The 26,320-nt window shown below is 35.8% G+C and overlaps 1 protein-coding gene across 2 annotated transcripts in view; it reads left to right on the top strand.

Annotated features, from left to right (window-relative positions):
* The window catches only part of Gyf (GIGYF family protein Gyf), an 88,818-nt gene that overhangs the window by 14,230 nt on the left and 48,268 nt on the right, over window positions 1-26,320 (top strand). For both annotated transcript variants that reach the window (XM_074094916.1, XM_074094926.1), the window contains exons 3-15: window positions 1,154-1,289; window positions 2,933-3,084; window positions 4,058-4,216; window positions 8,919-9,031; window positions 9,126-9,231; window positions 12,046-12,155; window positions 16,943-17,082; window positions 17,170-17,582; window positions 17,693-18,683; window positions 18,800-18,994; window positions 19,518-19,667; window positions 19,748-19,840; window positions 20,699-20,818. In XM_074094916.1, the coding sequence (XP_073951017.1) occupies window positions 1,154-1,289; window positions 2,933-3,084; window positions 4,058-4,216; window positions 8,919-9,031; window positions 9,126-9,231; window positions 12,046-12,155; window positions 16,943-17,082; window positions 17,170-17,582; window positions 17,693-18,683; window positions 18,800-18,994; window positions 19,518-19,667; window positions 19,748-19,840; window positions 20,699-20,818 (2,878 nt within the window). The remainder of the gene's footprint in view (window positions 1-1,153; window positions 1,290-2,932; window positions 3,085-4,057; window positions 4,217-8,918; window positions 9,032-9,125; window positions 9,232-12,045; window positions 12,156-16,942; window positions 17,083-17,169; window positions 17,583-17,692; window positions 18,684-18,799; window positions 18,995-19,517; window positions 19,668-19,747; window positions 19,841-20,698; window positions 20,819-26,320) is intronic.

Here is a 26,320-nt window from a genome sequence, read left to right as displayed (position 1 = left end):
AAAGAGTTGGCGAAATGTGACCAGTGGTTCCCGAGTTTTGCGCTTAGCAACACATTTTACGATTAATTTTTATTATATAGAAGATTTATCAATTATTGACATCAGTTTATTATTCTAAGGGGCTGTTTCACCACCCATTGATTAATTTTAACGGACCAATAAATGTGATACCGTCTCGTGTCTATTCAAACAAAACAAACAGAAACGACATCATATTTATGCGTCAGTTAAATTTAATCAATGGGTGGTGAAACAGCCCCTAAGTTAATTATACTATAGAAGTTGCTACCCGCACGGTGTCATGCGTATGTTCGAATTAGCTTAATTTAATTGTACTTAAAACTAGGACTAATATCCGGCTATCCGCCCAACGGTCCCGCCGAATATCCGGTATCCGGTATACGGCCAAACCACTATCCGTTTCATCTCTAGTTAACATTTTCATGGGAGTATTGGGATAAAAAGTAGGCTATGTGTCATTCCAGACGTCCAGCTATCTACATATACCAAATTTCATCCAAACCCGTCCAGCAGTTTTAGCGTGAAGAAGACAAAACACGCACGCGCACGTATAAATACTCACAAACTATCTCATTTATAATGAAAGTAGGAAGTGCGACTCAGAGCTACTTCGTCTACAGTCCTATTTGGCCGTCTTTTAACTCGTTCTCCATGCCATGTCGTCAACGTACAATGCGTATATTGTCATCTTCATTACATCTTCATAATTCTTATATCGTCAATTTTCTATCTTGTCCACACAGTGCTTCACTCGTCCATATATATAGAACTTTACAGTTTTAATGTTCAATTCAACGTGTTTTAATATATAAATACCTGAGCCAAATTCCTACAAAAGGTAGAAGGATCAGCAGTTGCTTGTTACAATTAGTTCACTGCTTAATCTACTTAACTGTCCACTGTGCAGTGGACCATATAAGAATATGGGCAAGTTAAGAAGACGGCAATGTAGTTGTGTCGACGAATCAGGTAGAGCAGTGGACCATATGGCAATGACTAATTAAATAGAACTGGACGAAGTCGCCCGGAGCCACCTTACTTAATTATCTACATGGATTGTAATCTATAAATAAGCTCCTAGTAGTATTCGCGATTAAGTCAAAAATATTTGTTTTTCTATATTTATGACCAGGTACGGCAGAGAAGAAATGTTGGCACTCTATGACCGGACAGTCGAGGCGCCTACTGAATTAAAATCTATAGATCAACTTTATCAACCCAGAGGAAAACCACCCTTTGCACTACATAATTCCTTTGAAGATGACATGGTAAATATCGTAAATAGAATTACAGTAGGGTATTTTCGGTAGTAAATACTCGTATTATGTATATTATGAATATCCATAAAAATATTAAAAAAGGAAGATGGTTATTCGCGTTGGTTTATTTAGAAGTTGATATTTTTTATCTATGAGTTGAAATACGAGCCGCCATGGTTTTGCTATATATATAGGCCGAAAAGATTATTATTATTAGTACAATTATCTATGATATCATTTTGTACTTACGCCACATTAACTTTCAAACTGCTTTACTCTTATTTACCTGTACTCCTGCGCTCCATCACTGACAATCTGAGTGCAATTTTATCGGCCGAGCGTGACTTTGACTCCAGAGCAGGAAACTACTTAGCCAGCAGCGCCAAATGAAAAACATCCGCATCTGATTCTTTAACACACTGTATAATATTATGTTTTAATGTTTTTTTTTCCAATTAGGTACTCATTAGGCAGAAAACTGCTAGAGTACATTCTGTTTTATGTTTATCAATACCTATTCTTTGGCTAACGTGACAACTGACTGACATCAATGTCTGCCTGCGACCTGCGGGGGCTGCGGGGGTACTACGAAATTCGAAAATCGAAGTTCGTCTCGTTCTGTACCTCTCACTCTCGTATTAAATAATATAAGCGTCAGCGGGACGGCAAAATACGAAGTATGAATTTTGCACTTCGTAGTACGGGCCCTGCGTGACAGATACCATAGATAAACCTAGATACTTATGGATTTACTTCTCAGGTAAAAGGGATTCATCCCTTAATGAAAATACGAAGGCCAAACTAAGGTCTAACATATTTTTGGCTATATATTCGTAATTCTTAAGTATTTTTGGATCAGAATAGGACACAATTGTTCTAGAACCCTATCCCTCGAAATGGTTTTTGAATCAGGGTACATTGGTAAAATATGAACAATACCAATTGTTAACTGTGTGGCATGAACAAATAATAGTAGATTGTTCAACAAGAAACTAAAACAAGCCATAATGATACGAGATGTTTAGCCACCCGAGCATAGCGAGTGGTTGTTGATGTTGAGTTTCGCGTGAAACACTACTTTTCACTTTGTATGCGAGGAAAAAAACAAAATTACAATATTACTTGTTGAAAACGTACCTATGCTCAATATGACTAATGGACATATTTGTTCAAAATTCAAGTGGGAAAAAATATTGTTCCTGGTTTTTTTTGCTTTAGTTTTTTTTTTTTGTAAAGTACCTATCGCTTTAAATGCTCGCATTTAGCCCACAGTTTCAGAATTAAAAACTATTTTAAAACTAATTGGGCTATGCATAATAAAATCAATTCATCCTTAATATAATGCAATAGATTGCTATTCGTAATCATTAATTGTATTTCACGAAATTAAATCGTGTTTTTAAAGTATTTTTACACAGGTGTCGTTTTGAGGTACATACTAATAATTGTCTATACATAATCACTGAAAATGGCGATAAGCCTCCATTCACAAGCACCGTGCTTGGCTCTTTAGGAGTTTCCAAAGTAAAAAAAAAAATACTTTAATCCCTAGAAAGTAATGAGGAGCTTTAGTCCTGATTTGCAGAGACTAATGTAACATTTTAAGAGCATGAGAAGTGAAAAATTAATAAAGAGCACGTTCGATTTTTTAGCGAGAAAATCTGCGTAGTGGGGGACCACCCATTGGAGGAGTAATGACGCCGGAAAGATTTGGAATGGGTCGTGGCCTGGGTCGTGGTCTAGCCGTGGCCGACAACCGCGGAAGACCACGGATGCCATTTGTTCGTCAGCCGTCTTTGGGAAGGTAATAAATAATAATCTTTAGGTTTAATAAAACTATAGGGAAATATCAAAACTTTTAAAAGGATTATTAGAGACCATTGATTTTTCATTCAGGTATGTGTATATTTTGCTTTATACTTTCACGAAGTATTACAATAATTAATTTTTGGTTTTATCAGTCTTTTTGTATTTTTATTAGCTTTTCCGCGCAACTTCGTTCTTCGTTTCTTAGGTAAAAAAGTAACAAATAGAGTAAAGTAGTTTATACTGTTAAACAACATCTGGTGGAGATTTAGGGGCCTGTTTCACCATCCATTGATTAGTGTTAACTGACTGTTAAATGTGATGCCGTCTCCGTCTATTTGAACAAAACAAAGGGGGTGGGCATCACATTTAACTGTCAGTTAACACTAATCTTTGGATGGTAAAACAGCCCCTTAGAGTTATGTAAGTCTTATTAAAATAGTTTGGCCAGAGCCACTTTGAAACAAAAATATAAATCCATGGCCCTATCTGTATAATTTTTTACTTTTGTTTGTCAGTATACAATGTAAGATATCCCCATACTGCTGCGTACGATTTCCTTAGGAGCGGGGCTCAGCCCATAGTGGATATCCATATATGCCTACAAATTTGTAATTAGGGCCCCCCTTCTTTAGTTTCTGGGTGTTTCGGAACAAAAACTGAGTAATCGCTGTTATCAATTTATTCCAATAAAAACTGCAGATTTATGATGTGTGGCTTATTGGGTGGCTCGTATCGTAATTTGTTTTTTTTCTGTGTCTGAAAATTGTGTAATTGTGTGTGTTAAGAAACGCGTCTTTCGTGATCGAAACTTATCCTACCTTCTTTTACACAAAACCACTGCGCAAGTCTCTATTTAAAGCCCCATACACAAAAAGATGGGTGTTATAATATAATAAAAATTTCACGCCAATAGCTGTCTGTTAATGTATACATACAGTATTTATTATTTGTATGATCGTAATTTTCAGAGGAAACGCGTATCATCCCAGAATACCAGGATATGGACCTGCGACGGACGAGGAAGCGGCCGCTGTGCCTCGCTCGTGGGGCAACACCAACGGGGGACCTTCCACAAACAGAAACACAAATGAACAAGCAGAATGGGCTACAAACAAAACTTTCCGAAGGTAAGCAATTCTTAAAAAACCGATCAAGTGCGAGGCGGGCCACGCTCTGGGTTCCGTCCTAGGACGCGAAATTAATTTTGCACACTGACTCCGGAGTATGTTGGGCCAATTGTCAGAATGTCCAGGTGTCAAAATGTCAACAATAAATAAATAAATAAACAAACAGGGCAAGCTACAGAAAAGCTTCTAAAAATATCGCCGAAACGTAAGCACTTGTGCAAGTATTTTGAATAAAAAACAATTTGAATTTTCATCGTCCTTGGTTCTGGCTGTTTGCTTCTGAAACTATTGACAGCACACGCCGCGCGCAGCATAAAAAAAAATTGCTGTTTGTCAGCACAGTTCATTCGCGGGAAATTCGGCTTCGTATGTTGTGTAATTAAATAATAAGAAGCTCGACTAGTGTGAATACATTTTAAACAGTATTATTAACCTTTTAAATAGTGTTAAATACTTAGTATGATTTTATTAGTGTAAAAAACAATAGGTAAACATAGTGGTTAATACGGTGTGGATTTGGCGAGCGCTTTATCAAAGTTGGCTTCATTGAGGTTTGTGGTTCATAAATTGCTTTATTAATTTTGCACAAAAACGAATAAACCACACAATCAGACAGTCAGTACATTATATTATCGAAGCTTTTATAAAACATCATTAAAATCGCAAACTGAAAGGTAAATATTCAAACGACATAGCTACCCGTTGCTAGGCGACTCGGTCACTTAGCAACCAAAAAACGCTGAAAATCACGTTTCTTGTATGACGACCCCCTTTAATTTGTAACTTTATTTTATTTTTAGTATTTGTTGTTATAGCGGCCACAGTAATACATAATCTGTGAAAATTTCAAGTGTCTAACTTTTACGGCTTCAGAGATAGAGCCCTGTGACAGACGGACGGACAGACAGACAGACAGACAAACAGACAGACAACAGACAACGGAGTCTCAGTAATAGGGTCCCGTTGGCACCCTTTGGGTACGGAACCCTAAAAACAAGGTACAGGAATCGGAATTATAATTTTTCAGAATTCCGAAATATATTGAAAGGTAAGAAGCCATTTTCTTGTAATATTTAATATAAACCATCATATAGTTAAATACTCCGTAAGTGTAGTAGGTGCCGTGCCTAATGAGAACAAGATTATTAGGTATTATAAGAATTTTAGGGCGTCTAAATGAATATAGTTTTGCGAAATACAAAGAATTAGGTAAGTACTCGTAGGTACCTACCTAACCAGGTATTTAATAGATTTTAGTATTGTTCACAATCAAAGGCTACCGGTTCGTTACAACCAAGTGTCATAATACCCTGTTACGTATTTGATTCGATCTCAATTTGTCTTAGTTCCAAATTGTGAAAAATCGCAAATCATAATAACGTTTACACGTTTACACATTACACCCGATACTCAAACTGTATAGTTGGTAAAAAGAACAAATCATTCAAATACCGAATTATAATTATGACTGAAGGTGAAAATGCATTAATTTCATAATTACCAAAACTCAAAAAAACCTTTGATTGGATGGCTCAAAGATCACAATGACTCTGTCTCATAATGCCTAAAATTTTGACTGGGAGGGTATGTTGAATGTGAGCAGTTTTTTTCTTCCTCTTTCTGAGTAATGCAACGGAAACTGTCAGAATTGGTTCCGCAGTTTATGACTGCTATGTATTGTAAGGGAACAGACTAAACATGAAAGGTACCTAGTAATGCGTAAAAATTATCTACTAGGTATCTTTCTTTTTGCTTCATACAACTTTATTTAATAAGGGGCTTTCTATTTCACCGATAGTAACTGTAGTCAACTTTACAATTTAAAAACGCAAAAAATGTCAAAACATTTATTAAAATGATCGCATTTCCGTTTATTCTTAACCAACAACTTAAACTCATTCTTAAAACAAAATAAATAGCTTATTCTTTTTTAGTTATAAACATTTAATGACTTTTTATATTTAATTTAATCGCTTTCTTAACAAAAGTAGTAAGGAGTTGAAATTGGATAAAAAATAATTAATTAGGTCATTCATTGCTATTTATAAAAAAACAGTGATTTCGAAATTTGGACCTTTTTCCATAGGTACTCAATTACTGAGTTTTGGGTATTTTAAGGATATGACGTTTTCATCTTGAGACATTTTCAGTTTGAGTTTTAGACATTTTGGGAAATAGTTGAAATGAAAATTAGTCAAAACATGATAAAGTCAATTTGAATTATAGTTATATCAAGAATACGGTATTTTAAGAAGTAGGTGTAAGTCATTTCAAGCTTTAAGACATTTTGAAACTAATATGTTTTGACGTCGCACTATAAACTTGGTATTATGCTATTTAGTTGTAGCGAACCGGTAGCAATCAAAGTCGATTCCTTTTTGATTGAATACCGTTTAATTCACCCAAAAGTAAACACTTAGGACCCATTTTAAAACAAATAACAATTGCCTAAGTAACTAAGTTTGCTCAAATGTTTGTTTATAAGTAAGTACGTAGGTATACATAGACATTCTGTTACAGCAGCGTGCGACGGCAAACGGTAGCCGGTCGTTCTCTTTACTTCTCCAATTTCTTAAGTCCCTGCCTAGTAATAGTTTCGTATGTTTGTAGTTATGTAGTGATACAATTATTTAATTGGTTGGTCAGAAATAATATTAGGACATGGTTTCGCCAATAAGGAAATCTGTAGTAGGTAGATAAGTAGGTTATCATTGTCACAGTGTAAGAAAATGTACAGTGGTTAATGTTCTTTGTCTGAGCGCGAAATGCCGACAATCGGCTAGACACTGGAAATGTATCAGGGTTGTCACAAAAAAGTAATATGCAAGTACGTTCCTATAATAAGGTATGTATAAATTAATGTGGGTATAATTATGTAACTTATAGATGGTATACATGAATACATGCCGTCCTACGTAAGTTCAACCTATTAAACCGTGAAATATCTTGTTGGAAGTACGATTTTTTGGTAACGCCAGAGACAATTTTGGTAACGCAGGAGACGCCCAAAGTGTCGGTAAAATAGTTGATTGGCCCACCTACTACCAATTGGTTGCTGTTGCTGATAAAATATTGTTGTTTTGTAGCTTTAGACATTAAAGTTTATTTACTTATTTATTAAAGGTAGCTTATTGAATTCATATTAGTACCCACTGTTATCTTTATTCATCGGCGAGTGGGAACCCTGTGCTCTTGGCGCCAAACCGGTTTCGAGTCAACGGTGCCCAACGGAATATGAACGCTCGTGTAACATGATAAGTTTCAATTTCGCGTGCAAGTCGTAAGAGTAGGCAACGATTTATACCTAAACTTGACTATCACTACAAGGAATTTATGCTTTTGAGTTAAGAACTAACATGGGTCTTACAAGGTTAACAATAGTAGATCGGACAGTAATGAAGAAAAAAATTGTAATGAGTAATTTTTCAAGTTCTTTTGAAAAAAGGATGAAAATTGCGTTATTATCAGACAACGGAATTCCCATGGCAAAAATCAAACGTCAATAGAGTTGGAACGTTAAATTTTATCGACTATCTATAAGTTAATAACGAAACTTTACAAAGGGTATTTATTTATTTACTAACAAAAATAGTCCTGAAATCCACATTTAAGCAAATAACCTAATTAAAAAAAAGTTGAAAACCCCCCGAATTTGTCACTTCAAAGTTCTATTCTTCATAGTGACACGGAAAATCTTTTATTGTGATAATGTATCCTTGAGCTCTTTATCTCTCAATATTTTGTTAATTATTAGTATGTGCTGGTGTATGTATATTAGTGTTAAATTAAGTTTTACTTTAGTTTTTTAAGTAAATTTATTGTACTGTTCGTTAGACTGGAACTCCGTCCTCATTCTTTATCTGTCTGTTAGAAATCGGAGAAACGCTCTAGCCCACAAGATACAAGTTCTTACCTAGTTTAGGGGACAGCATGTTGACCTTTTCCATGACCCAGTTATACCTATAATAGACTTAAACTCATATGAATGTAAATTACTGTTTTTTGTTGTACAATAAATCATTATTATTATTATTGAACATTCTTGTGTAAATCTGGTGACAATACAATAATCTGGTAGTGACATCCTGGCCGCCTGGCCAGAATCGTCTCCGCAGGACGGAACTGTTCAACGGTGCATACCAAATTTCAAGTCGATTCCACTAACCTGCATTGGCTTAGGTACGCATTAAACCTACATATTTGCAAGATATTCAAACAGCGACTTTAAGTTTAGTTCGAATACGAAGTTCCTAGTTGCTATGCATTATTGGAGGGCTAAGAAAACGGTTGTTTTTAAAATAATTTGAAAACCAAGTTTCATAGCGTTTTTTTTTGTTTTTATGGCATTTTAGTGGAAACAAATCGCATAAAAATATTGAAATAATATCGTTTTTCTAATATTAATAAATGTTGTTTTAGTATTGATAAATAACCAGCTTTTAATCGTTTTTATAAATCAGAAGTAGAAATTAGATTAAATATGATACTTTTTTTAAAAATAAATCTTTGGTGTTGCATTTTAGAAACATGATAATTCAAAAATATCTAGTTCACTTTTGCATAATGCGTGGGGGTTAAAATTATCGCAAATAGTCACCCCTATCACCTCCTAAGGAGAATACGTCGAATCGCCAACCCAAGAAGCGCTTTAACAGGCATGAATTTCCATTATTAATGATTTTACTTATTATCCATCAATTAGCAAGCGGCCGACCAGTAACACGAACTGGAGGTCACCACAGACACGTGAAGATGGCGAGGAATGGCGCTTGTCAGACCCTGGGAGGCCGCGCACCGGTCCACAAGAAAAATGGGGTCAGTTTTTCTTTCATTGAATTAATACACTCTGCTTATTTGTAAAGCATTCTCAATCAAATTATAATTATTTTTAATACACTTTATGCCATAGAAAGAGACTGGGGTGACAGGCCTAATCAAGAGAAACCGCCATCGTGGAATACTAATCGGCGCACGTGGGGTGGAGATTCACAAAACGAAGAAAATTTACCAGAATGGTAAGATCAAAGGCTCAATCAAGTATATTTTTCACGACATTGCTCGAAAATGTGGCCATCTTCGATCCAACAATACGTAAGGAGGATGACGTTTTTATTTTTAAATTTGTGGTTGGGTACAGACCACTACGAACGGACTCGTTTAAAAAGAAACCGTCACAAAAGAAAAACTAAAATCGGCGGGAGGGGTGAGACTTTACCGGCCCGACATAGAAATACAGACCCGATAATTCGTGTACACGCCTATACGTACAAACTCGTGTCAATCTGACATGAGTTTCTATGGGCGTGTACAAGTAAAATCGGGTCGGTATTATCTGGGCTGGTAAAGAGTGTCACGGCAGGAGCAACGCAGTCTTTGGATTGTTATTGTTTGTTTTGTGATGTTTTTTATTTTCTCGCAGTGGTCGTGAAAAGCATACGAGTAATGATTGATTAGTCTTGGCCAAAAGTGCAATAGATGAATTCGTATTATCGATGGCCTCCCCTTCAGGTCGGCCTTTAAACTAACTCGTTCGTCTATTGCTTACTTTGCAGCCTCTACAACAAAGTACTATTTTCATTGATTTTCTATGTAGTGCATATCATTTTTAGTCATACTTGTTAGAGACAAAATGCTGCACTTCGTGATGAAAGCAAGCCGCTTTGCACAGTGATAGTACAGACTAAACTGAGTGATTTGACCCGCAGTAGTGGAAGTTTCACCCCTTAGGAACAGAGATGGCGCCACTTCTTTAAAAATAATTCAAAAAATTCTACAAGCTAAAGTTATAGACCGATTTCAATGTTTAATATATCAAATGAAAGCTTATATACGTTACTTATAAAAAAAATACTAAAACAAAATATACTGTAAGCTTCTGGCAAAGCAAACGACTTTTCCTTTTCAGTTCTACATCTGCCGATGAACCCGAATAGGACTTAAGTTTTAATTAAAATATTTAATAAACATTGATGTACATAGTCTTTTATTTCAAATGTGACATATCTATAAGTTGTAGTCCTATCAGATAAAAAGCTAATTTTTAAATAAATTCGCAAACTACCTTATAATATTTTGAACATGAAACTACCGTGAGACTCACTCATATTAAATATAATGACCCGGATAACTCACGTCTTAAATCGAGTTTAGCTCGACATGTTTCGGGCTAATCCTTAGCCCGAAACATGTCGAGCTAAACTCGATTTAAGACGTGAGTTATCCGGGTCATTATATTTAATACCTTATAATATATCTCAAAATAAGCCGGAAACGATATAGTTTTTATTTTTTGTCTTCAAATGTAGTCACATTTGAATAAAAATAATTACTAATTTTATAGTAACTATATTTTTTTGTAACACCAGGAAAAAAAATCATTTTTTTGATAAATTAGGTAATTTCATTCTTCTTTTCATTCACTATACATTAAAATCAGAGCACTCTTTTTACTTGAAGATTTCGTTGAAATTCATTTGTAAGAAAAGCGTGCACAATTAAACTTAAATATTTCGTGAAGTATGAAAGGTATCGGTGTCGGGTTTTTTTTTATAATACTTGTTATTTACTCAGAAATATATATAGGTATGCATTAAACCAATCATGTTGCATACAAAATACAATGTTTTTAAGCAATCAAGTAAAAACTACCAATCAGGTAGGAAAAAAAACTATAATAACTTAAGATGGCCTTTTTTCCCAAAAGTTTACGGTAAAGATTTTTTATGTATTTTTTCGTAAATAATGAGTGTTATGAGCTTTCATTTGGGATATTAAACATTCAAATCGATTTATTACTTAAGTTTGTAGAATTTTTTGAAATATTTTTAAAGAAATTTGTGCTCACATTTAAACTTTAATATTTCGTGAAATATGAAAGGTATCGGTGTCGGGTTTTTTTAAAAATACTTGTTATATACTCAGTAATATGTATATGCAGTAAACCATTCATGTTGCTTACAGTTTTTTTAAGAAATCAAGTAAAAACTACAAATCAAGTAAGAAAAAAAAACTTAAGATGCCGTGTTTTGCCAGAAGTTTACAGTATTTTTTTTTTATGAGTAACGTATATAATAAGCTTTCATTTGAGATATTAAACATAGAAATCTGTCTATTACTTAAGCTTGTAGAATTTTTAGAAATATTTTTTAAAGAAGTGGCGCTATCTCTGTTCCTAAGGGGTGAAACTCGCTGCTGCGGGTCAAATCACTCAGTTAAGTCTCTACTATCACTGCAAAGCGGCTTGCTTTCATCACGAAGTGCAGCATCCGGTCAAAAAATTGTCATAACAAGTATGACTATTTAGACTATATAGTTTTTACTTGCAGCATCGCTCGCGTGAGCCGCAGCTGAATTGAAATTCCGAGATTTATGAATATTCTTAGTATATCACAATACAAATACTTAGTACAAAATAACATCGTTGTTTCCATTTTGCTTGTGTCAAGAACATGCAGAATTTCATGCCTCTATAAAAGGCCATTGACATTTTGGTATTTTACATGCGTACTTTCCGATCACATGGGAATATCGTAATAAAAAGTAGCCTATGTTTTATTTCCGTGGTGGTATACTCAATTTTACATACCAAATTTCAAAATCACTTTGAAAACGGGATGGACTCATTTAGTAATAAAAAAATGGTACTGGTGGCAACTCAGAGGCTTACCATAGACATACACACCAATTATGACTGAAGGATTCTGAGTGGAGGTCAATGGATTGTAATGTAAATAACATCACTCATGTTATGTCCTGTATTAACCATAGGATTTGAAATTATACCTAAGGAGATTGTAAAATAAGGATGCTTTCTTGTATTAATTTTATAGGGCAATGGATAACGCAGAGGCTTGCGCTGGCACATTTGACTCATCTGGCGCTTTTCACGGGTACAGTAATGACGACTCCAACTTGCCAAAGAACCAAGAGGCTTCATATTGTGAGTACACTGCGTATAAATAGGAGCTAACTAGCTAATTTTTGTTACTATGCTCTTAAGAGCGCGCAAACATTTTGTCGAGTCATGTTTGTGTGATGTTTTGTCTTGCACGATCTCCTTCCCGCGGCAGTCTTTCGCCCGCACACTACCACGGTTTGCTGTGTGCGTACGATGCGAGCGTTGCAGAAACCGTAAACACATCTAGATCGTTGTATATTTTCCTCCGTAGCAAACTTAAGAAAAAAAATGTGATATTTTCATTTCTTAACAAAATAATTTATTTTATTACAAGCTTTTTTACTTATCTTGCCTTATCTTGAATTCGGAACCAAAAAATCTACGACAGATGTCACTGTCAAATCTGTCAATGTCACTTCTGTCACTGTTAAATAAACTTTTCAGGTTTCGCCAACCTTTTTTAACAGTGATCACAAAATTCTATATTGGTCTCGTCTCTGACATTTTTAATGCGCAAGTTTTCTCCGCGTGATTTCTGGAATTTTGCTATCAAGTTGCAAAAACTACAATCACCGTACAACGTGAAGAAGAAGAATATATTTATCTTTAATTTAACTGACATTGCCCCAAGCCTTAAGGTCGCGATTGAGGGGAATAATAATAACCTTTTTTAATATGATTCCTTGTATTGTTATTAAATAAGGATTTTGTGAAAAAAAAATACTAACTTATTTTCAACTCTCAACTAACATTGAGACAATTTTATTCTAAGGAACATAAACAGGATAAGGACAGACGGACAACTGAGTCTTAGTAATAGGTTTTATCCATTGGGTGCGGAACTCTAAAAACAGCGCTCTAGTTACATACATAATACGAGACAAATGCTCTACGCAAGACATAAGAGGCCTCATATTAAATTACAGAAAATGAATTTGAAAAGATTAAATGAAATATTTTTTAACAGTGTTTTCTTTATTCAAACTCCTTATCTCCATCACTAATGTTCGAATTACTATCAGTAATGTCGGAGTCTGATTCTGGTACATGAATAACAAATTTATCCATAACTCCAGTAATTAATCCGTCCAGTTTGCACATCTCATCTTCTACTTTTATGACGCGGTCTATATAAGACTGCCACCTTTCGGTGTCACCTCCCGGAGGCCTTCATGAAATAACTCTCTGACCTCTGCCATTTTAAACGTCTTGTTATTTCAAATATTAGTTTGATTTTATCTTAATTGTAAATTATTGCACGAAATGTTATGAATACCTGAAGAAATACAAGCACAATACCAGTTTTTCAACCAAAAATTACGAAATGTGTAAGTTTTTATTCAGGCGTCTAGTATTTATGTAAAAGTAAGTAAACAAAATTACTTCTTTAACTTATAGAATCGAAATTACCAATAAAAAGAATATTCTATCTTGTGTTTAAAAAAAAAAAGGGATGTACTATTGAACACACATTTTATTTCAGTGGCAACATTGTCGTAGATTTTTTGGTCTTGCATTCGGGTTTTTAGTTTAGTTAATTAGTATGTAGTGGATAAAATTTTGGAAGCTAAACTTGACTAAATATGCGATTTCAGATCGAGTTAAAATTTTACATACGTGTGTAAATCAGATGACAATGCAATATTATTATGAGTGCCGCCCATATCAATAGGTATCAGAATCTTCAGAGCTCATACTTGGGCAATTCACCTAATAAGATTTTTTACTTAATAAGAAATACATATTTCCAAAATGCCACAAAACGAACGTAATGATCGAAATTCCTGCTTATTTTTACTTTTTTCTAAGTTTTTTTTACTTTTAATTCGCAAGAACAATCATAACACCAACCTAATAAAAAAATTGTGTGTAATCTTAAATTAAATTTATCATCCCAGCCTATATACGTCCCACTGCTGGGCACAGGCCTCCTCTCAGAACAAGAGGGCTTGGGCCATAGTTCCCACGCGGGCCCAGTGCGGATTGGGAACTTCGCACGCACCATTGAATCGCTTCGCAGGCTTGTGCAGGTTTCCTCACGATGTTTTCCTTCATCGCAAAGCTCGTGGTAAATTTCAAATGTGATTCCGCACATGAATTTCGAAAAACTCAGAGGTGCGAGCCGGGGTTCGAACCCACGACCCCCTGCTTGAGACGTGATAGATCAAACCACTAGGCCACTACGGCTTCCACTAGGCCACCACGACTTCCACTAGGCCACCACGGCTTCCACTAGGCCACCATGGCTTCCACTAGGCCATCACAGCTTCCACTACACTTAAAACTGGAATTCAAGACCAAAAAAATCTACGACAATGTTGCCACTGAAATAAAATGCGTGTACAATATAGTACATTCCTTTTTTTTAAAACACACGATAGAATATTCTTTTTATTAGTAATTTCGATTCTATAATTTAAAGAAGTAATTTTGTTTACTTACTTTTACATAAATACTAGACGCCAGAATAAAAACTTAATAATTTCGTACTTTTTGGTTGAAAAACTGGTATTGTGCTTGTATTTCTTCAGGTATTCATAACATTTGTTGCAATAATTTACAATTAAGATAAAATCAAACTAATATTTGATTTAATTTTATACATACATTTTGCTAATCAACAAAACTGCAGAGTAATATTGTGTAGCGCGCTTTATGGGGTTTATGGTGGCCAAATACGGTGGTTAAAACTGTTAAAAAAGCATTTCATTTAACCTTTTCAAATTCCTTTCCTGTGATTTAATAAGAGGTGATTTAATATCAGTTGTCCGTCTGTCATTAGGCTTTACTGTATCTCATAACATAAACCATGGCAGTTGAAATTTTCACAGATAATGTATTCTGTTGCGGCCATAACAACAAATACGAAAAAACGGAATAAAATAAATATTCAGGACTACACTGTGGTAGAACAACGCAACCTTATCCTGTTTATGTTCATTAGAATAAAATTGTCTTAATGTTAGTTGAGAATTGAAAATAAGTTAGTAAATATATATTTTTTTAAAATCCTTATTTAATAAAGGTTATTATTATTCCCTTCAATGGCGTGGCGGCCTTAAGGCTTAGGCCAATGTCAGTTAAATATATTCTTCTTCTTCACGTTGTAAGGTGATTGTAGTTTTTGCAACTTGATAGCAAAATTCCAGAAACCACGCGGAGACAACTTGCGCATTAAAAAAATGTCAGACACGAGAGCAATATAGAATTGTGTGATCACTGTTAAAAAAGGTTGGCGACACCTGAAAAGTTTATTTGACAGTGACAGAAGTGACATTGAGAGATTTAACAGTGACATATCTGTCGTAGATTTTTTGGTCTTGAATTCCAGTTTTTAGTATAGGCCATCACGGCTTAATAATCATAACACCAACTTATTAAAAAAAATACTGTGTTAATTGTAATCTTAAATTAAATTGATATTATTCAACAAATATGTTGATAGTGAATAAGCTAATAGTGAAATAGTAAAATTTATAATAAATTACATGACAACGAAATATTTCCAAAATGTTACAATTTCCCGCTCTTTTAATAAAGCATGCAACCTCGTTGCACGAACGCCGCTACTCTTGTTTTTTTTAATAAAAGCGTTCCGTATACTGCCTACCTCTTAAGAGTTGGAATACATATTTGTTAAATCAAATGAATTTGCAACTAATCTATGTATTTACATTTATGTTTCAAAGAATTGGCGTGATAGTAAATACTAGTAAATAGATATTTTTTATTAAAATCTGATAATTAAATTTATTTGTACTTAATAATATTTACTTTTAACGTCGTAATTTAATAATTTAATTTGTAAAAATACATTGGGAATACTCTTATGTATTTCGGACTTTACGATAAATGACAACTGTTTAACGCCGGGTGCGCATCATGTGATTAAAGTTCTATCTTTGTCACTGTTTGGTTTGCTATTATAAGCAGGACAGCAACATTTCAAATTAAAAAACGACGGATCGAGTATCATCTGTAGCTCTCAACCTTGACGCTGGCAAAATTGTCCCATTGGACAAACGCCATTAAAAAAAAACCTTTCAAACTGTCATTTGTGACGGGACACTGCAGGGGTCAAATGAAGGTCATTACTTAAATTTGTTTATTTAATTCAGTTTATCATATTTTTGGAATCTGATTTCTGAAAACGCTTCACAAAGCCTATTTCTCCAAACGGTTTTCGATTTATTATACGTTGTCAAAAATTGGGACATCCCAATTAATAACCTCCTCCTTTTTTTGAAGTCGTTTAAAAATGCTTATTAGGCGGAAAGGGGGTTAAATGATCCCTTGTTAAGAGTTCATAGGCTAAAAAAACTCAAAGAAAAGAAAAACAACAAAATTATTCTTGAAGTGCAACCCTGTCTTACGTTATATAATAAACTAGAGATGTACAGTCGCCATCATATATGTCGGAGCGGCCAGGGTGTTCAAAAATATCGGCACATGCACTGTATTATTAAGGTACTTATTAGAATTCATGTTTCGATATTTTCGATCTTGGGCGCTCCGAAATATCTGATGGCGGCTGTACATATACAACACGGAATGTCTGTTTACATACTTCTTACTACATTATGAGTAACAATTGAATATCATCCATCATAGTAATAATAACGCTAATAACTCAATACCCTTTAGTTAAAATAGTCGATGCCAAACCATATAGATCCGATTTCTGGCTTTGAGAAAGTATTTTTTGATACTTTTAAAACATTTACCGTACTATACGAATTAAATAACTAACCTACAACCCAAAAAATGTTTAGATCTCCCTTGCTTAACCATTACATAGAAAGTTTAAAAATATCTGACTTTAATTTTAGCTCTAACGCGGTCCCACACTCACGGCAGTTTTGCCAGATTAAAGTCTGTTGAAGATGGCTCGGAGGAATGGTGGGCCTCGGCAAAAGCCAAAAAATTGTCTCCGAAAAAGTTTGATGCAAGTGATATAAAGTTCAAAAAGGTAAATTTCTGCATCTCAATATACTGTAACTAGCTTGCATCCATGTAGGTAAACTTCTATTTATTACATATACTCGTTTAATTCCAGCAAATGAGCATGCCAGCAGGGGACGAAACTGGCAATAATTCAAGCTCGAAACCAAGCGGGACTAGTAAAGAAGAGAACAATGCATCACATGAAGCACAAGAAAATCTTGTGACTTCACCAGATTCGTCTGATAGTGGTCAAGCGGAAAACACATTTAACAAGAATAATGCATATAGGTCCAACTTCTCAGAAAACAAAACGTTTGATGCACTGATGAGGTCTGATATCAATATGGATGAAGCAAGTGATGAGAGAGGAAACTTCCAGTCTGTAACAATTAAACCTAATAACAGTCTCCGTCAGAAACATCAGAACATAGTCGCCTCTGCTGCGGATAAACCCAGTCCTCAAGTTCGTAAAGGTGGAAATTTAAAAGGATTGCAAGAAGCGTCTGCTGGCCAAACCGTAGAGCAGTATGTAAACTTTTAATAACTGAACAATCTGATTTAGTGTGTATTGGAATGTGATTTATATTTTTGTTTGTTATAAATGATTTTCAAATATGATTGTCACATATTTTCAGGGAGTTTTCAAAGCTTTCTGCGAAATCGCCAGAAGATAAAATAGTTGAAGATATTTTTGAAATTACATTGGATGATAAAGATATTCTTTCTAAACTGCCTTCGGTAATTGGTTTACCATTAAATACGTCAAACGCTGGCATTTCTCCTAGTAAAGTTACGATGGTTAACTCAGTGCCTCATGGATCTTCTCCTGCAATGCAGAAAAGGGTATCGAGTCCAAATCCTGCAAGCCATGGTAATGTTATGCATACGCCAAGCTCAAGTATGGTAGGGCCCGGAATGCATCCAAACAGTATGCATACCCTAGGACACGCAACTGGAACAAAAGCACCAGGCATGCAGCCGCCTGGGGTGCACTCGCATCACCTTCAAACAGTGACTATGCATTCAGGAATGCCAGCCCATGGACTTCCGTCACCCAGTGCGCAAGTATCTGGAATGCAATCTCCAGGAATTCAAAATTCAACTTTACAAACGCTTGGACTGCAACCATCTGGATCAAAAAATGCAGGGATGCCGTCACCTGGGATGCACACACAGGGATTATTGGCGTCTGGTATGCAAACGCACGGGATGCAGATGCCCGGAATACAGGCACCAGGTATGCAAGCAAGTATGCAAGTTGGATTGCAGTCATTAGGAATGCAATCATCTGGCATGCAACCTGGTATGCAAAATACTAGCAATCAAACACCTGCATTGCAAAATATTGGAATATCGAATGCTGCGCTGAATTCTGCAATGAGACTACAAGGACCAAGACTAATAGAACAAGGTCATTCAAATAATTCGATGGGAATTCCACTTCAACGTATGTCACCACCAGCGTTGCTACTTAACCCGGGCATGGCCAACTCGCCAATGGGCGCGAGCGGAATGCATCCTGGATCTCCAGCCATGACAGGATTTCCTAATTCTTCCCCTATGCAAGGAATGACAAATACAAATAACTCCATTTTTGGTCTCGGTCAAAATCCCAACAATACTCAGGTTAGAAAACCTTTCAACTTTTATGATAACGTGTTCTAACAGTAATATTTTTAACGAGTCTTTTGTTTCCTATTATTTACGCTTCAATTTTGTACCCAAAGGAAATAAAATTCCAGATGCCGCCTCCAAATGATATTCAAATGCCAAACCACGGACAAAGTAACATGTTTCCTTTGCATGGATTACAGCAACATTCTGGCTCTCAAGGGCCTTTCTCATCTTTATATGGCAATATGATGCGACAATCACCACCACAAAATAATCCTAGCTCTCAAACTTTGGCTGATCATTGGTATTATGAAGATCCAAAGGTAAAATAAAAATGTTTTAAATAAATCACAACGCAGTAAACCATTCTATTGTTTTAAAAATATTTCCGATACATACAGACCTAGAAAGACCTAGGATTTTTATACATACATTTTGTTTATATTATTTTATTTATACATACAGCGTACAGCGCCAGGCAGATATTCTTGAGATTCATGCCACTAATCTAATCGTGCTTACCAAATTTTTAGCGTCGTAATCACAGTTCAATCAAATACATTACAAATTAAAAACATCGCTAAAATAAAAGGTTTTCATTGGATTGCTTACTATGTTTAATGGATATGCATTGATACGGAGATCATTTAGTTAGTACAGACTATCTTTTGTATAAATAAACGCAAGCAGGCGTCGCCGAAACAAAAGTTTTTTCTGTCACTGCGTGATTGCAGTCGCGACGAGCTAACTTTTTATTTTCTTAATTACCTCATTTTAATTAAATCTTTTTTATTGTTTTCTACTTCTTTTACTGTTATCTAAATGCCATATTTTTACTATTTGCAGAAAAATATTCAAGGACCATTTTCATCAAAAGAAATGTATAATTGGTACAGAGCAGGATTTTTCAGTCCAAGTTTAATGGTCCGACGTGCTTGTGATACCCACATGAGACCTTTGGGTTCATATGGCACTATGGTCCCATTTGCCCAAATGGTAAGGAAAACATAAACAGCAACTTAATTATAGCAACACAAAAAATAACTATTATATTATTAATTTGGTTTATTTTTTAGGACATGGCTGGATTCCCAATAAGCGGTTTTGGTATGCACAACCAGGGGTCACATGATTCTGTTATGAACTCTCAGTCGGGCCTTGGATTGGATGTATGTATTAAATGTAAATCTTCATTGTAATAATATATATCCTTATTAATATTATAATCGCGAAAGTAATTCTGTCTGTCTGTTTGTTACCTATTCACTTTTAAATCGCTGAACTGATTTAGCCAAATGTGGTATGGAGATGCTTGAGACCCCGGGAAGGACAAGATAGTTTTATCTCGGACAAATTGCATAGTCCCTGCTGGTTAGTGAGAAACGAATTCTTCGCAAACGAAATCGCGGGTAAAACCTAGTAATACTATAATTTAAGGCTTATGGAATTACTTCATGGTCCATTCAGCACGCTGAGTAGCACTATTTTCTCAGTTACGGGCAAAGATGTAAAATTTTCGTCCAGGCAGGAAACAAAACCTTGTATGAAAACAAAAATAGTTGCGCGTGACTAAACCATATTTTTATGTTTGTACGGAACCCTGAGTGTGAGAGTACGATTCGCACCTGGTCGGATTTTTCTACGTACAATACTATGCAATGGATTGAAAATTACTGTCGTGGCAAAGAACATTTGCAATTGGATCTGCAAACATAGTATGAGTAAGAGGGTACCTAACTCTTTATTTTTTTAATAATGTGCGAAATTTTGACGGCTGGAATTGAAAAAGACCAAAGGAGAGCGATTTGGAGGCGATGAAGAGATTGAAGGCCAAAATGAAGATAACATTTTAAAAAGGCCTTTAATATTTTTTTTAAATGTAAAAAATGCATTCATTTATGGGAGGGGGGGGGGATTATATTGAAAAACAAATATAAAATATTTCTTTCAGATTTTTTTTTTCTATCTTAGGCTTAGGACTTTTCAGACGCCCCTCTCGTAGATTTAAGTTGAGATTCCTTTTCCAGGTGGATTCTTTGTGGAGCCAGACATCTACATCACCTGAGCTCATGTGGATGCAACAGTCAATGAATGCACGTAATGATATGCGAGTCAACAATCTACCTATGATTTTCTGGGATCAGCAGGTAAAGTCACTTTCAGATATTAATATTTTTAGGGCTAAGTTCGATAAGTTAAACACTTTTGTTTCGAGTTGTGCGGTAAACTTGCAAACAAGGCGTTTTAAGAAACTAGCGATCAGTCCGACGGGTGAAACTTGAAAAAAAATGTTGAAAAAATAAAGGTATACAGGATATGGCCCATTTAAATCGATCAGTATGGGAAAGTCTGAAACTATAAGACTAACATCTGTTTTCAGGAACCATGTCATCGATTTTAATAACAAGAAAAACTGCATTTATACATTAAAAAAAAACTTGTGCTTAGCTCGGGAATCGAACCCGGACAATTTGAAAAATAAAACTTACATTATGAAAGAATATGAAATACAATGCATTTCTTGCTTATGGATCTACACTATCGATATCCAAGTAGAAATAATGTTGGTTTTATTTTTTAAAACAATCTGGTTCGATTCCCGTTCTGAGCACAAGTTTTTAGGGTTCCGTAGCCAAAATGGCAAAAACGGAACCCTTATAGTTACGCCAAGTCTGTCTGTCTGTCTGTCTGTCTCTGTTCGTCCGTCCGCGGCTTTGCTCAGGGCAATTTTTTTACAGTATGTACATACGTCCCATAGACGTAAAGTGGAGGTGATTTTTTTTGGTGAGTGTGGGGTATCGTTGGATAGGTTTCCATTAGGGGGTTGCTAAAACGATTTAACGATTCAGTGATTTGTTTGCAAAATATTCTTCAACTTTAAAAGTGCAAATTTTCATTAAAATCGTGCGGCCCCTCTAAAATAGTAGTAAGTATATCAAACTTACATGGAAAACTATAACGGTTAAGTTTTCTTGAGAATTATTAGTAGTTTAATAGTAGCCTAAGGTATAAAATATACCTGAACTTAGAATATTCCGTACAAAATACGAAATCCTTAGAAAAATATTACTTAATTTTTTCGTAATGGCTACGGAATCATATTTCGGGCGTGTCGGACTCGCTCTTGGCCGGTTTTTTAAAATCTATGAATGCAGTTTTCTTACTTACTAAAATCGATGACATGGTTCCTAAGAACAGATCTTCGTATGTCTTATAGTTTCAGACGTTCCCATACTGACCGATCTAAATGGGCCATTCTGTATAACCATAAGCACTTCTGATTTTTCACCCCCTTTTCCCCACTACTACACCTGCGCGAAGCGAGGGTGCATCGCTAGTTACATAGGTTTTATATAAACCTTGAATCATTCACTGCCACCGATGCATATTTGCGTTTCCGGAACAACGCCCAGTGCCACTCATAATTATTCACACATTTTGAACGCACATGTGCGTTGGCGGTACCTGTGTGGAAGTCAGATGGCAGTGAATGCATTAATGTATTGTGTGTATATAAACCTAACGCGAAAAATTATTTAACTAATTGTGAACCACGCATTAAAATTCGTTGCGTAGTTTAATAGCTTTCCAGGTGTTCAAAAATATCTATATGAACAAAATTATATTGGCATTCGCTTAAGTGTAATTTTAAGTACGTGCTTGTTTAGATATTTGTGCTTGTGATAGCGACTGTACTTTGCGTCTTAAGTGCATTAAGTAAGGATTAGCAAACGAGACTATTAATTATCCCAAAATGGAAAACTGAATTTTCTGAACCGAGTTCGTAATTCTCTACCGTCTGTAAAAAGATCGATCGTAAGATTACGTTTTCTTCAATCGTCTATAGATATTATTTATTTACAAATTCTAATTATAACTTATCTATTACCGAATATTCTTATATCTATGTATTAATTAAAAAATCATAACGAACGAACGATAGAGGAAAGCAGGTTATTCTATGGTTTAAAAAACATTAAATACATAGTTGGTCAGAAAAGTAACCGACGATATGTGTTAATACCTTCTACTAAGAAGGGCCGCATAAACTTAAATTCGATTGCATTTCAAAAAGAGATTAAAGAATATGAACGGGCGGCGCTGCGGCGGCGTAGTTGGGTCAATCAACTTTTTTGCCGACACTAATATGCCCGCGACATTTTTCAAACATTTGCAGATTTTTTTAAAGTAAACATGTTATTTCTGTAATTTAATAGATGGTGTACATGAATACATGCCATCCTACGTAAGTTCAACCTATAAAACCGTGAAATATCTTGTTGGAAGTACGATTTTTTGGTAAAGCAAGAGACAATTTTGGTAAAGCAGGAGACGCCCAAAGTGTCGGTAAAATAGTTGATTGGCCCAGTTACTGCTTAGGTACGCTTGCAAAACCCACTTTCCCGCAATGTGCACATTCTTCAAAGATGCACTTATTAGAACGATCACTCTCTCGTACGGTGTACTATCTTCAAAAACAAGGTTGGCATGATTAAATCATTTTGATTTATATCATGATTTAAATCACGATTTAAATCAAATATTTTTTTCAATAAAAATCAATTATTTAATCAATTCTCTTGATTGTCATAAATGTTGGTTAAAAATCAATTAATTTAATTGTCATCGTTATTAATTATTATAGTACTTAAACAAAAAAAACAGTTTTCCAACAGCAACAGCAATAACAAGAACAAGTTCAATGAAAACTGAAACTGAACGGAACGATCGAAAGCTTGTTTGGATGAATGAGATATTTCAGGGGAATTTCCCGCGCGCCGTTTACTAAACACAGCGCGGGGAATTCCCTTTTTCTCAGAGCGCGTTCCGTTTTACGCAAAACTTTTGTTAAAACTATGACAACTGAAAAAAAAAACTGATTGTATTAGGATTCTTTCAATAAATCGCGATGTATACGATTTTTTCAAAAAATCATGATTTTTTCCAACCCTGTTCAAAAGTGCACATGCCAATGGATAGGTACACTTTATCAGAATGTACACTTTACGAGTGTCCCAATAACCGGCGATAATCCGGTGACAGCTGATAGGGCGGCTAATGTAATTTGTCAAATATTCTTGAATATCTTTATTATTATTCCCTGTCCGATGAACAAGAGGTGAATGCCGCTCGTCCGCGCAGACGACGCAACAGAAGTTGAATAGTAAAGATTTCTCAAAAACTATTTTATATCACTGAAAAATAAGCAGACCTAATTTAAGTGTACATCATTATTATTCACTAATAGCGTTCTAATAGCATTCTATAATAATAGGAGTGATATACGGATCTCACCTCGAGAAAAAGATTCACGAAAAATTCATTTTCTTGTGATAAATATTTTCAAAAATATCAGTAGACCAAATCAAAGATTGTTACCAAGCTCAAATATTATCTACGGAACTTTATTGTTTAAACAACGTTCAAGCATACTAAAAACACAAACAGGCGACGTAAAAACACCGAATTCGGCCGGGATCCAGTAGACGGAGAGCGAACTGCAAAATTTCGTACCTACTTGATACCGTGATGAAACGTACAATGGTTTCCCATAGAAATGATGCTGAGTCCGAATTTGATAGTCTGCCACGGCAAAACTAGCCGAAAGTACGAAATAAATAGTCACTTCCGGTGCGAAAAAAGGGGCGTCATTTAACCCATCTGATACTAAAATAATCGTCATGGCATCAGTTAGGAATTTACAGGTAGATACAGAAAAGCGAAATATGACAGTTTTTGCTGGAAGTGCTCGGCAGACGCTCTCAAACGTCACCACCAGGACTCCTAAATATACCCATCTGATACCAGCATGAAACCAATTCCAGTAGGTAGGTATGAACCTTTATTTCCGGAATATTATGTCTGCCAAGGCTGTTTCTGCCGAAACACCTTGATATACGAGATTATGTGAGCAACATCTACTCGGCTCAATATAGTATAGACATTTCAATTTCCATAAATTCCGACAAAGCTGAGCTTCGGTGGAGACCTTGGACACACCATTAGGAATTAAGTGTCAAAAGTCCCCATTGATCCCGTGTCAAAGTTCAAAATTTGAGGTTATTTGTTTTTTTTTTCCGAAAAAGGCAAGTTTTATCAATAAGTAGAAGAGGCAAAAATAATAGATCTTAAAATTATCTACAAAATTGGTCTTTATACTTTTTTTTTCTAAGAATTACCATTTCCGAGTTATCACGATTCTAAAAGTTGAAGGAGTCACGTTCTACATTATAATATACAGTCTGGAGGCAAGGACTGATATACAAGCTCATGGTTGCTGTGCCCTGTAAGAAGGTTGTACAACTTATCAGCGGCATGCTCTGTGGGCGTGAGTTTGTGGTCCACCTTGGAGATGAGATAAGCCGTACTCGAACACTCAATAATGGATTGCCACAGGGTTCAGTGCTGGCCCCACTACTCTTCAATCTGTATACTCACGACATTCCTGAAACCTTGAGTCGTAAATTTTTTCGCCGATGAGGTCATCGAACCCAGCACTTGACTTCGAACCCTCTGAGAAGTTGTAAATGTGCGAGATGGAGTAAAAAAAAAACAGAGGTCAACAGTTCATCTGAAAAAAGAAGTGAGCGAACATCAGTTTTGCAGGAACACCACTGAAATACAACCCAACGCCAAAATATCTAGGTGTAACCCTTTTTTGCCTCACACCACTGAAATAAACCCAGGGAAAAAGCTATCGAAATTAACCCATAGGCTGACAGGAACAACGTGGGGAGCAGGTGCTGATGTTTTGCGGACTACCAGTCTCAGCTTGGTGTATTCGACGGCGGAGTACTGTGCGCCGGTCTGGCTCAACAGTGCACACACGCACCGAGTCGACGTGCAGCTGAATCAGGCCATGAGATGTGTCTCAGGAACCATTAAAAATACCCCTCTGCATTGGTTACCTACGCTCAGTCACATAGCCCCTCCACACCTAAGAATGCAAGAATGATGCACAAAGCACAAAAATCTGGCTAAACGACGACCTACCCGTTTACCCTGAATTTACCAACCCTCCGCTGCATCGGCTTAGGTACACGCCACCCACCCACCAGACTGAAAGAGCTTCAACAGCTTTTAATATGATGGAAAGCTGGAAAAGGGAATGGGCTGCTAATGAACCAAAATGTGCCAACCAAAATAAACCCCACAGCGACTGCCTGGTTTCTCGCTTCCAGGAAGGACTGGTGCCAGTTGAACAGAATGAGAACGGGATGTGGCCGAAGCCGAGCATTTATGCACAAATGTGGGTGGAGAGAGTCACCAGCATGCGAGTGTGGAGCCCCAGTGCAGGACATCGAGCACATCATCGCCCACTGCCCACTCACTAAATACGATGGCCAACCAGCAGACCTGCTTACCCTTGACAACGACGCAATCCAATGGATACAGAATATGAATATTTTATTGTGAATTTGAGCGATTGTATTTAATATTAAGCCATACGAATAAATAAATAAATATACTAGCTTTTGCCCGCGACTTCGTCCGCGTGGAATAGTAACTTTGGAAAGTATTTAATTAATTTAGGGTACCTATTCTGCCAATAATACACCATAGAAACTTCTACGGTTTACTGAAAATAACCTATTTTAATACATTGCTTTATATCTAAACTATTTTTTTTTGTTCTGCCATTCTTTGAT

Source organism: Choristoneura fumiferana, chromosome Z (assembly GCF_025370935.1).
Source record: "Choristoneura fumiferana chromosome Z, NRCan_CFum_1, whole genome shotgun sequence".
In the NCBI taxonomy this organism is placed as follows: domain Eukaryota; kingdom Metazoa; phylum Arthropoda; class Insecta; order Lepidoptera; family Tortricidae; genus Choristoneura; species Choristoneura fumiferana.
Note: the sequence above shows the minus strand (reverse complement) of the source record. Positions and strands in the feature narration are given on the sequence as shown.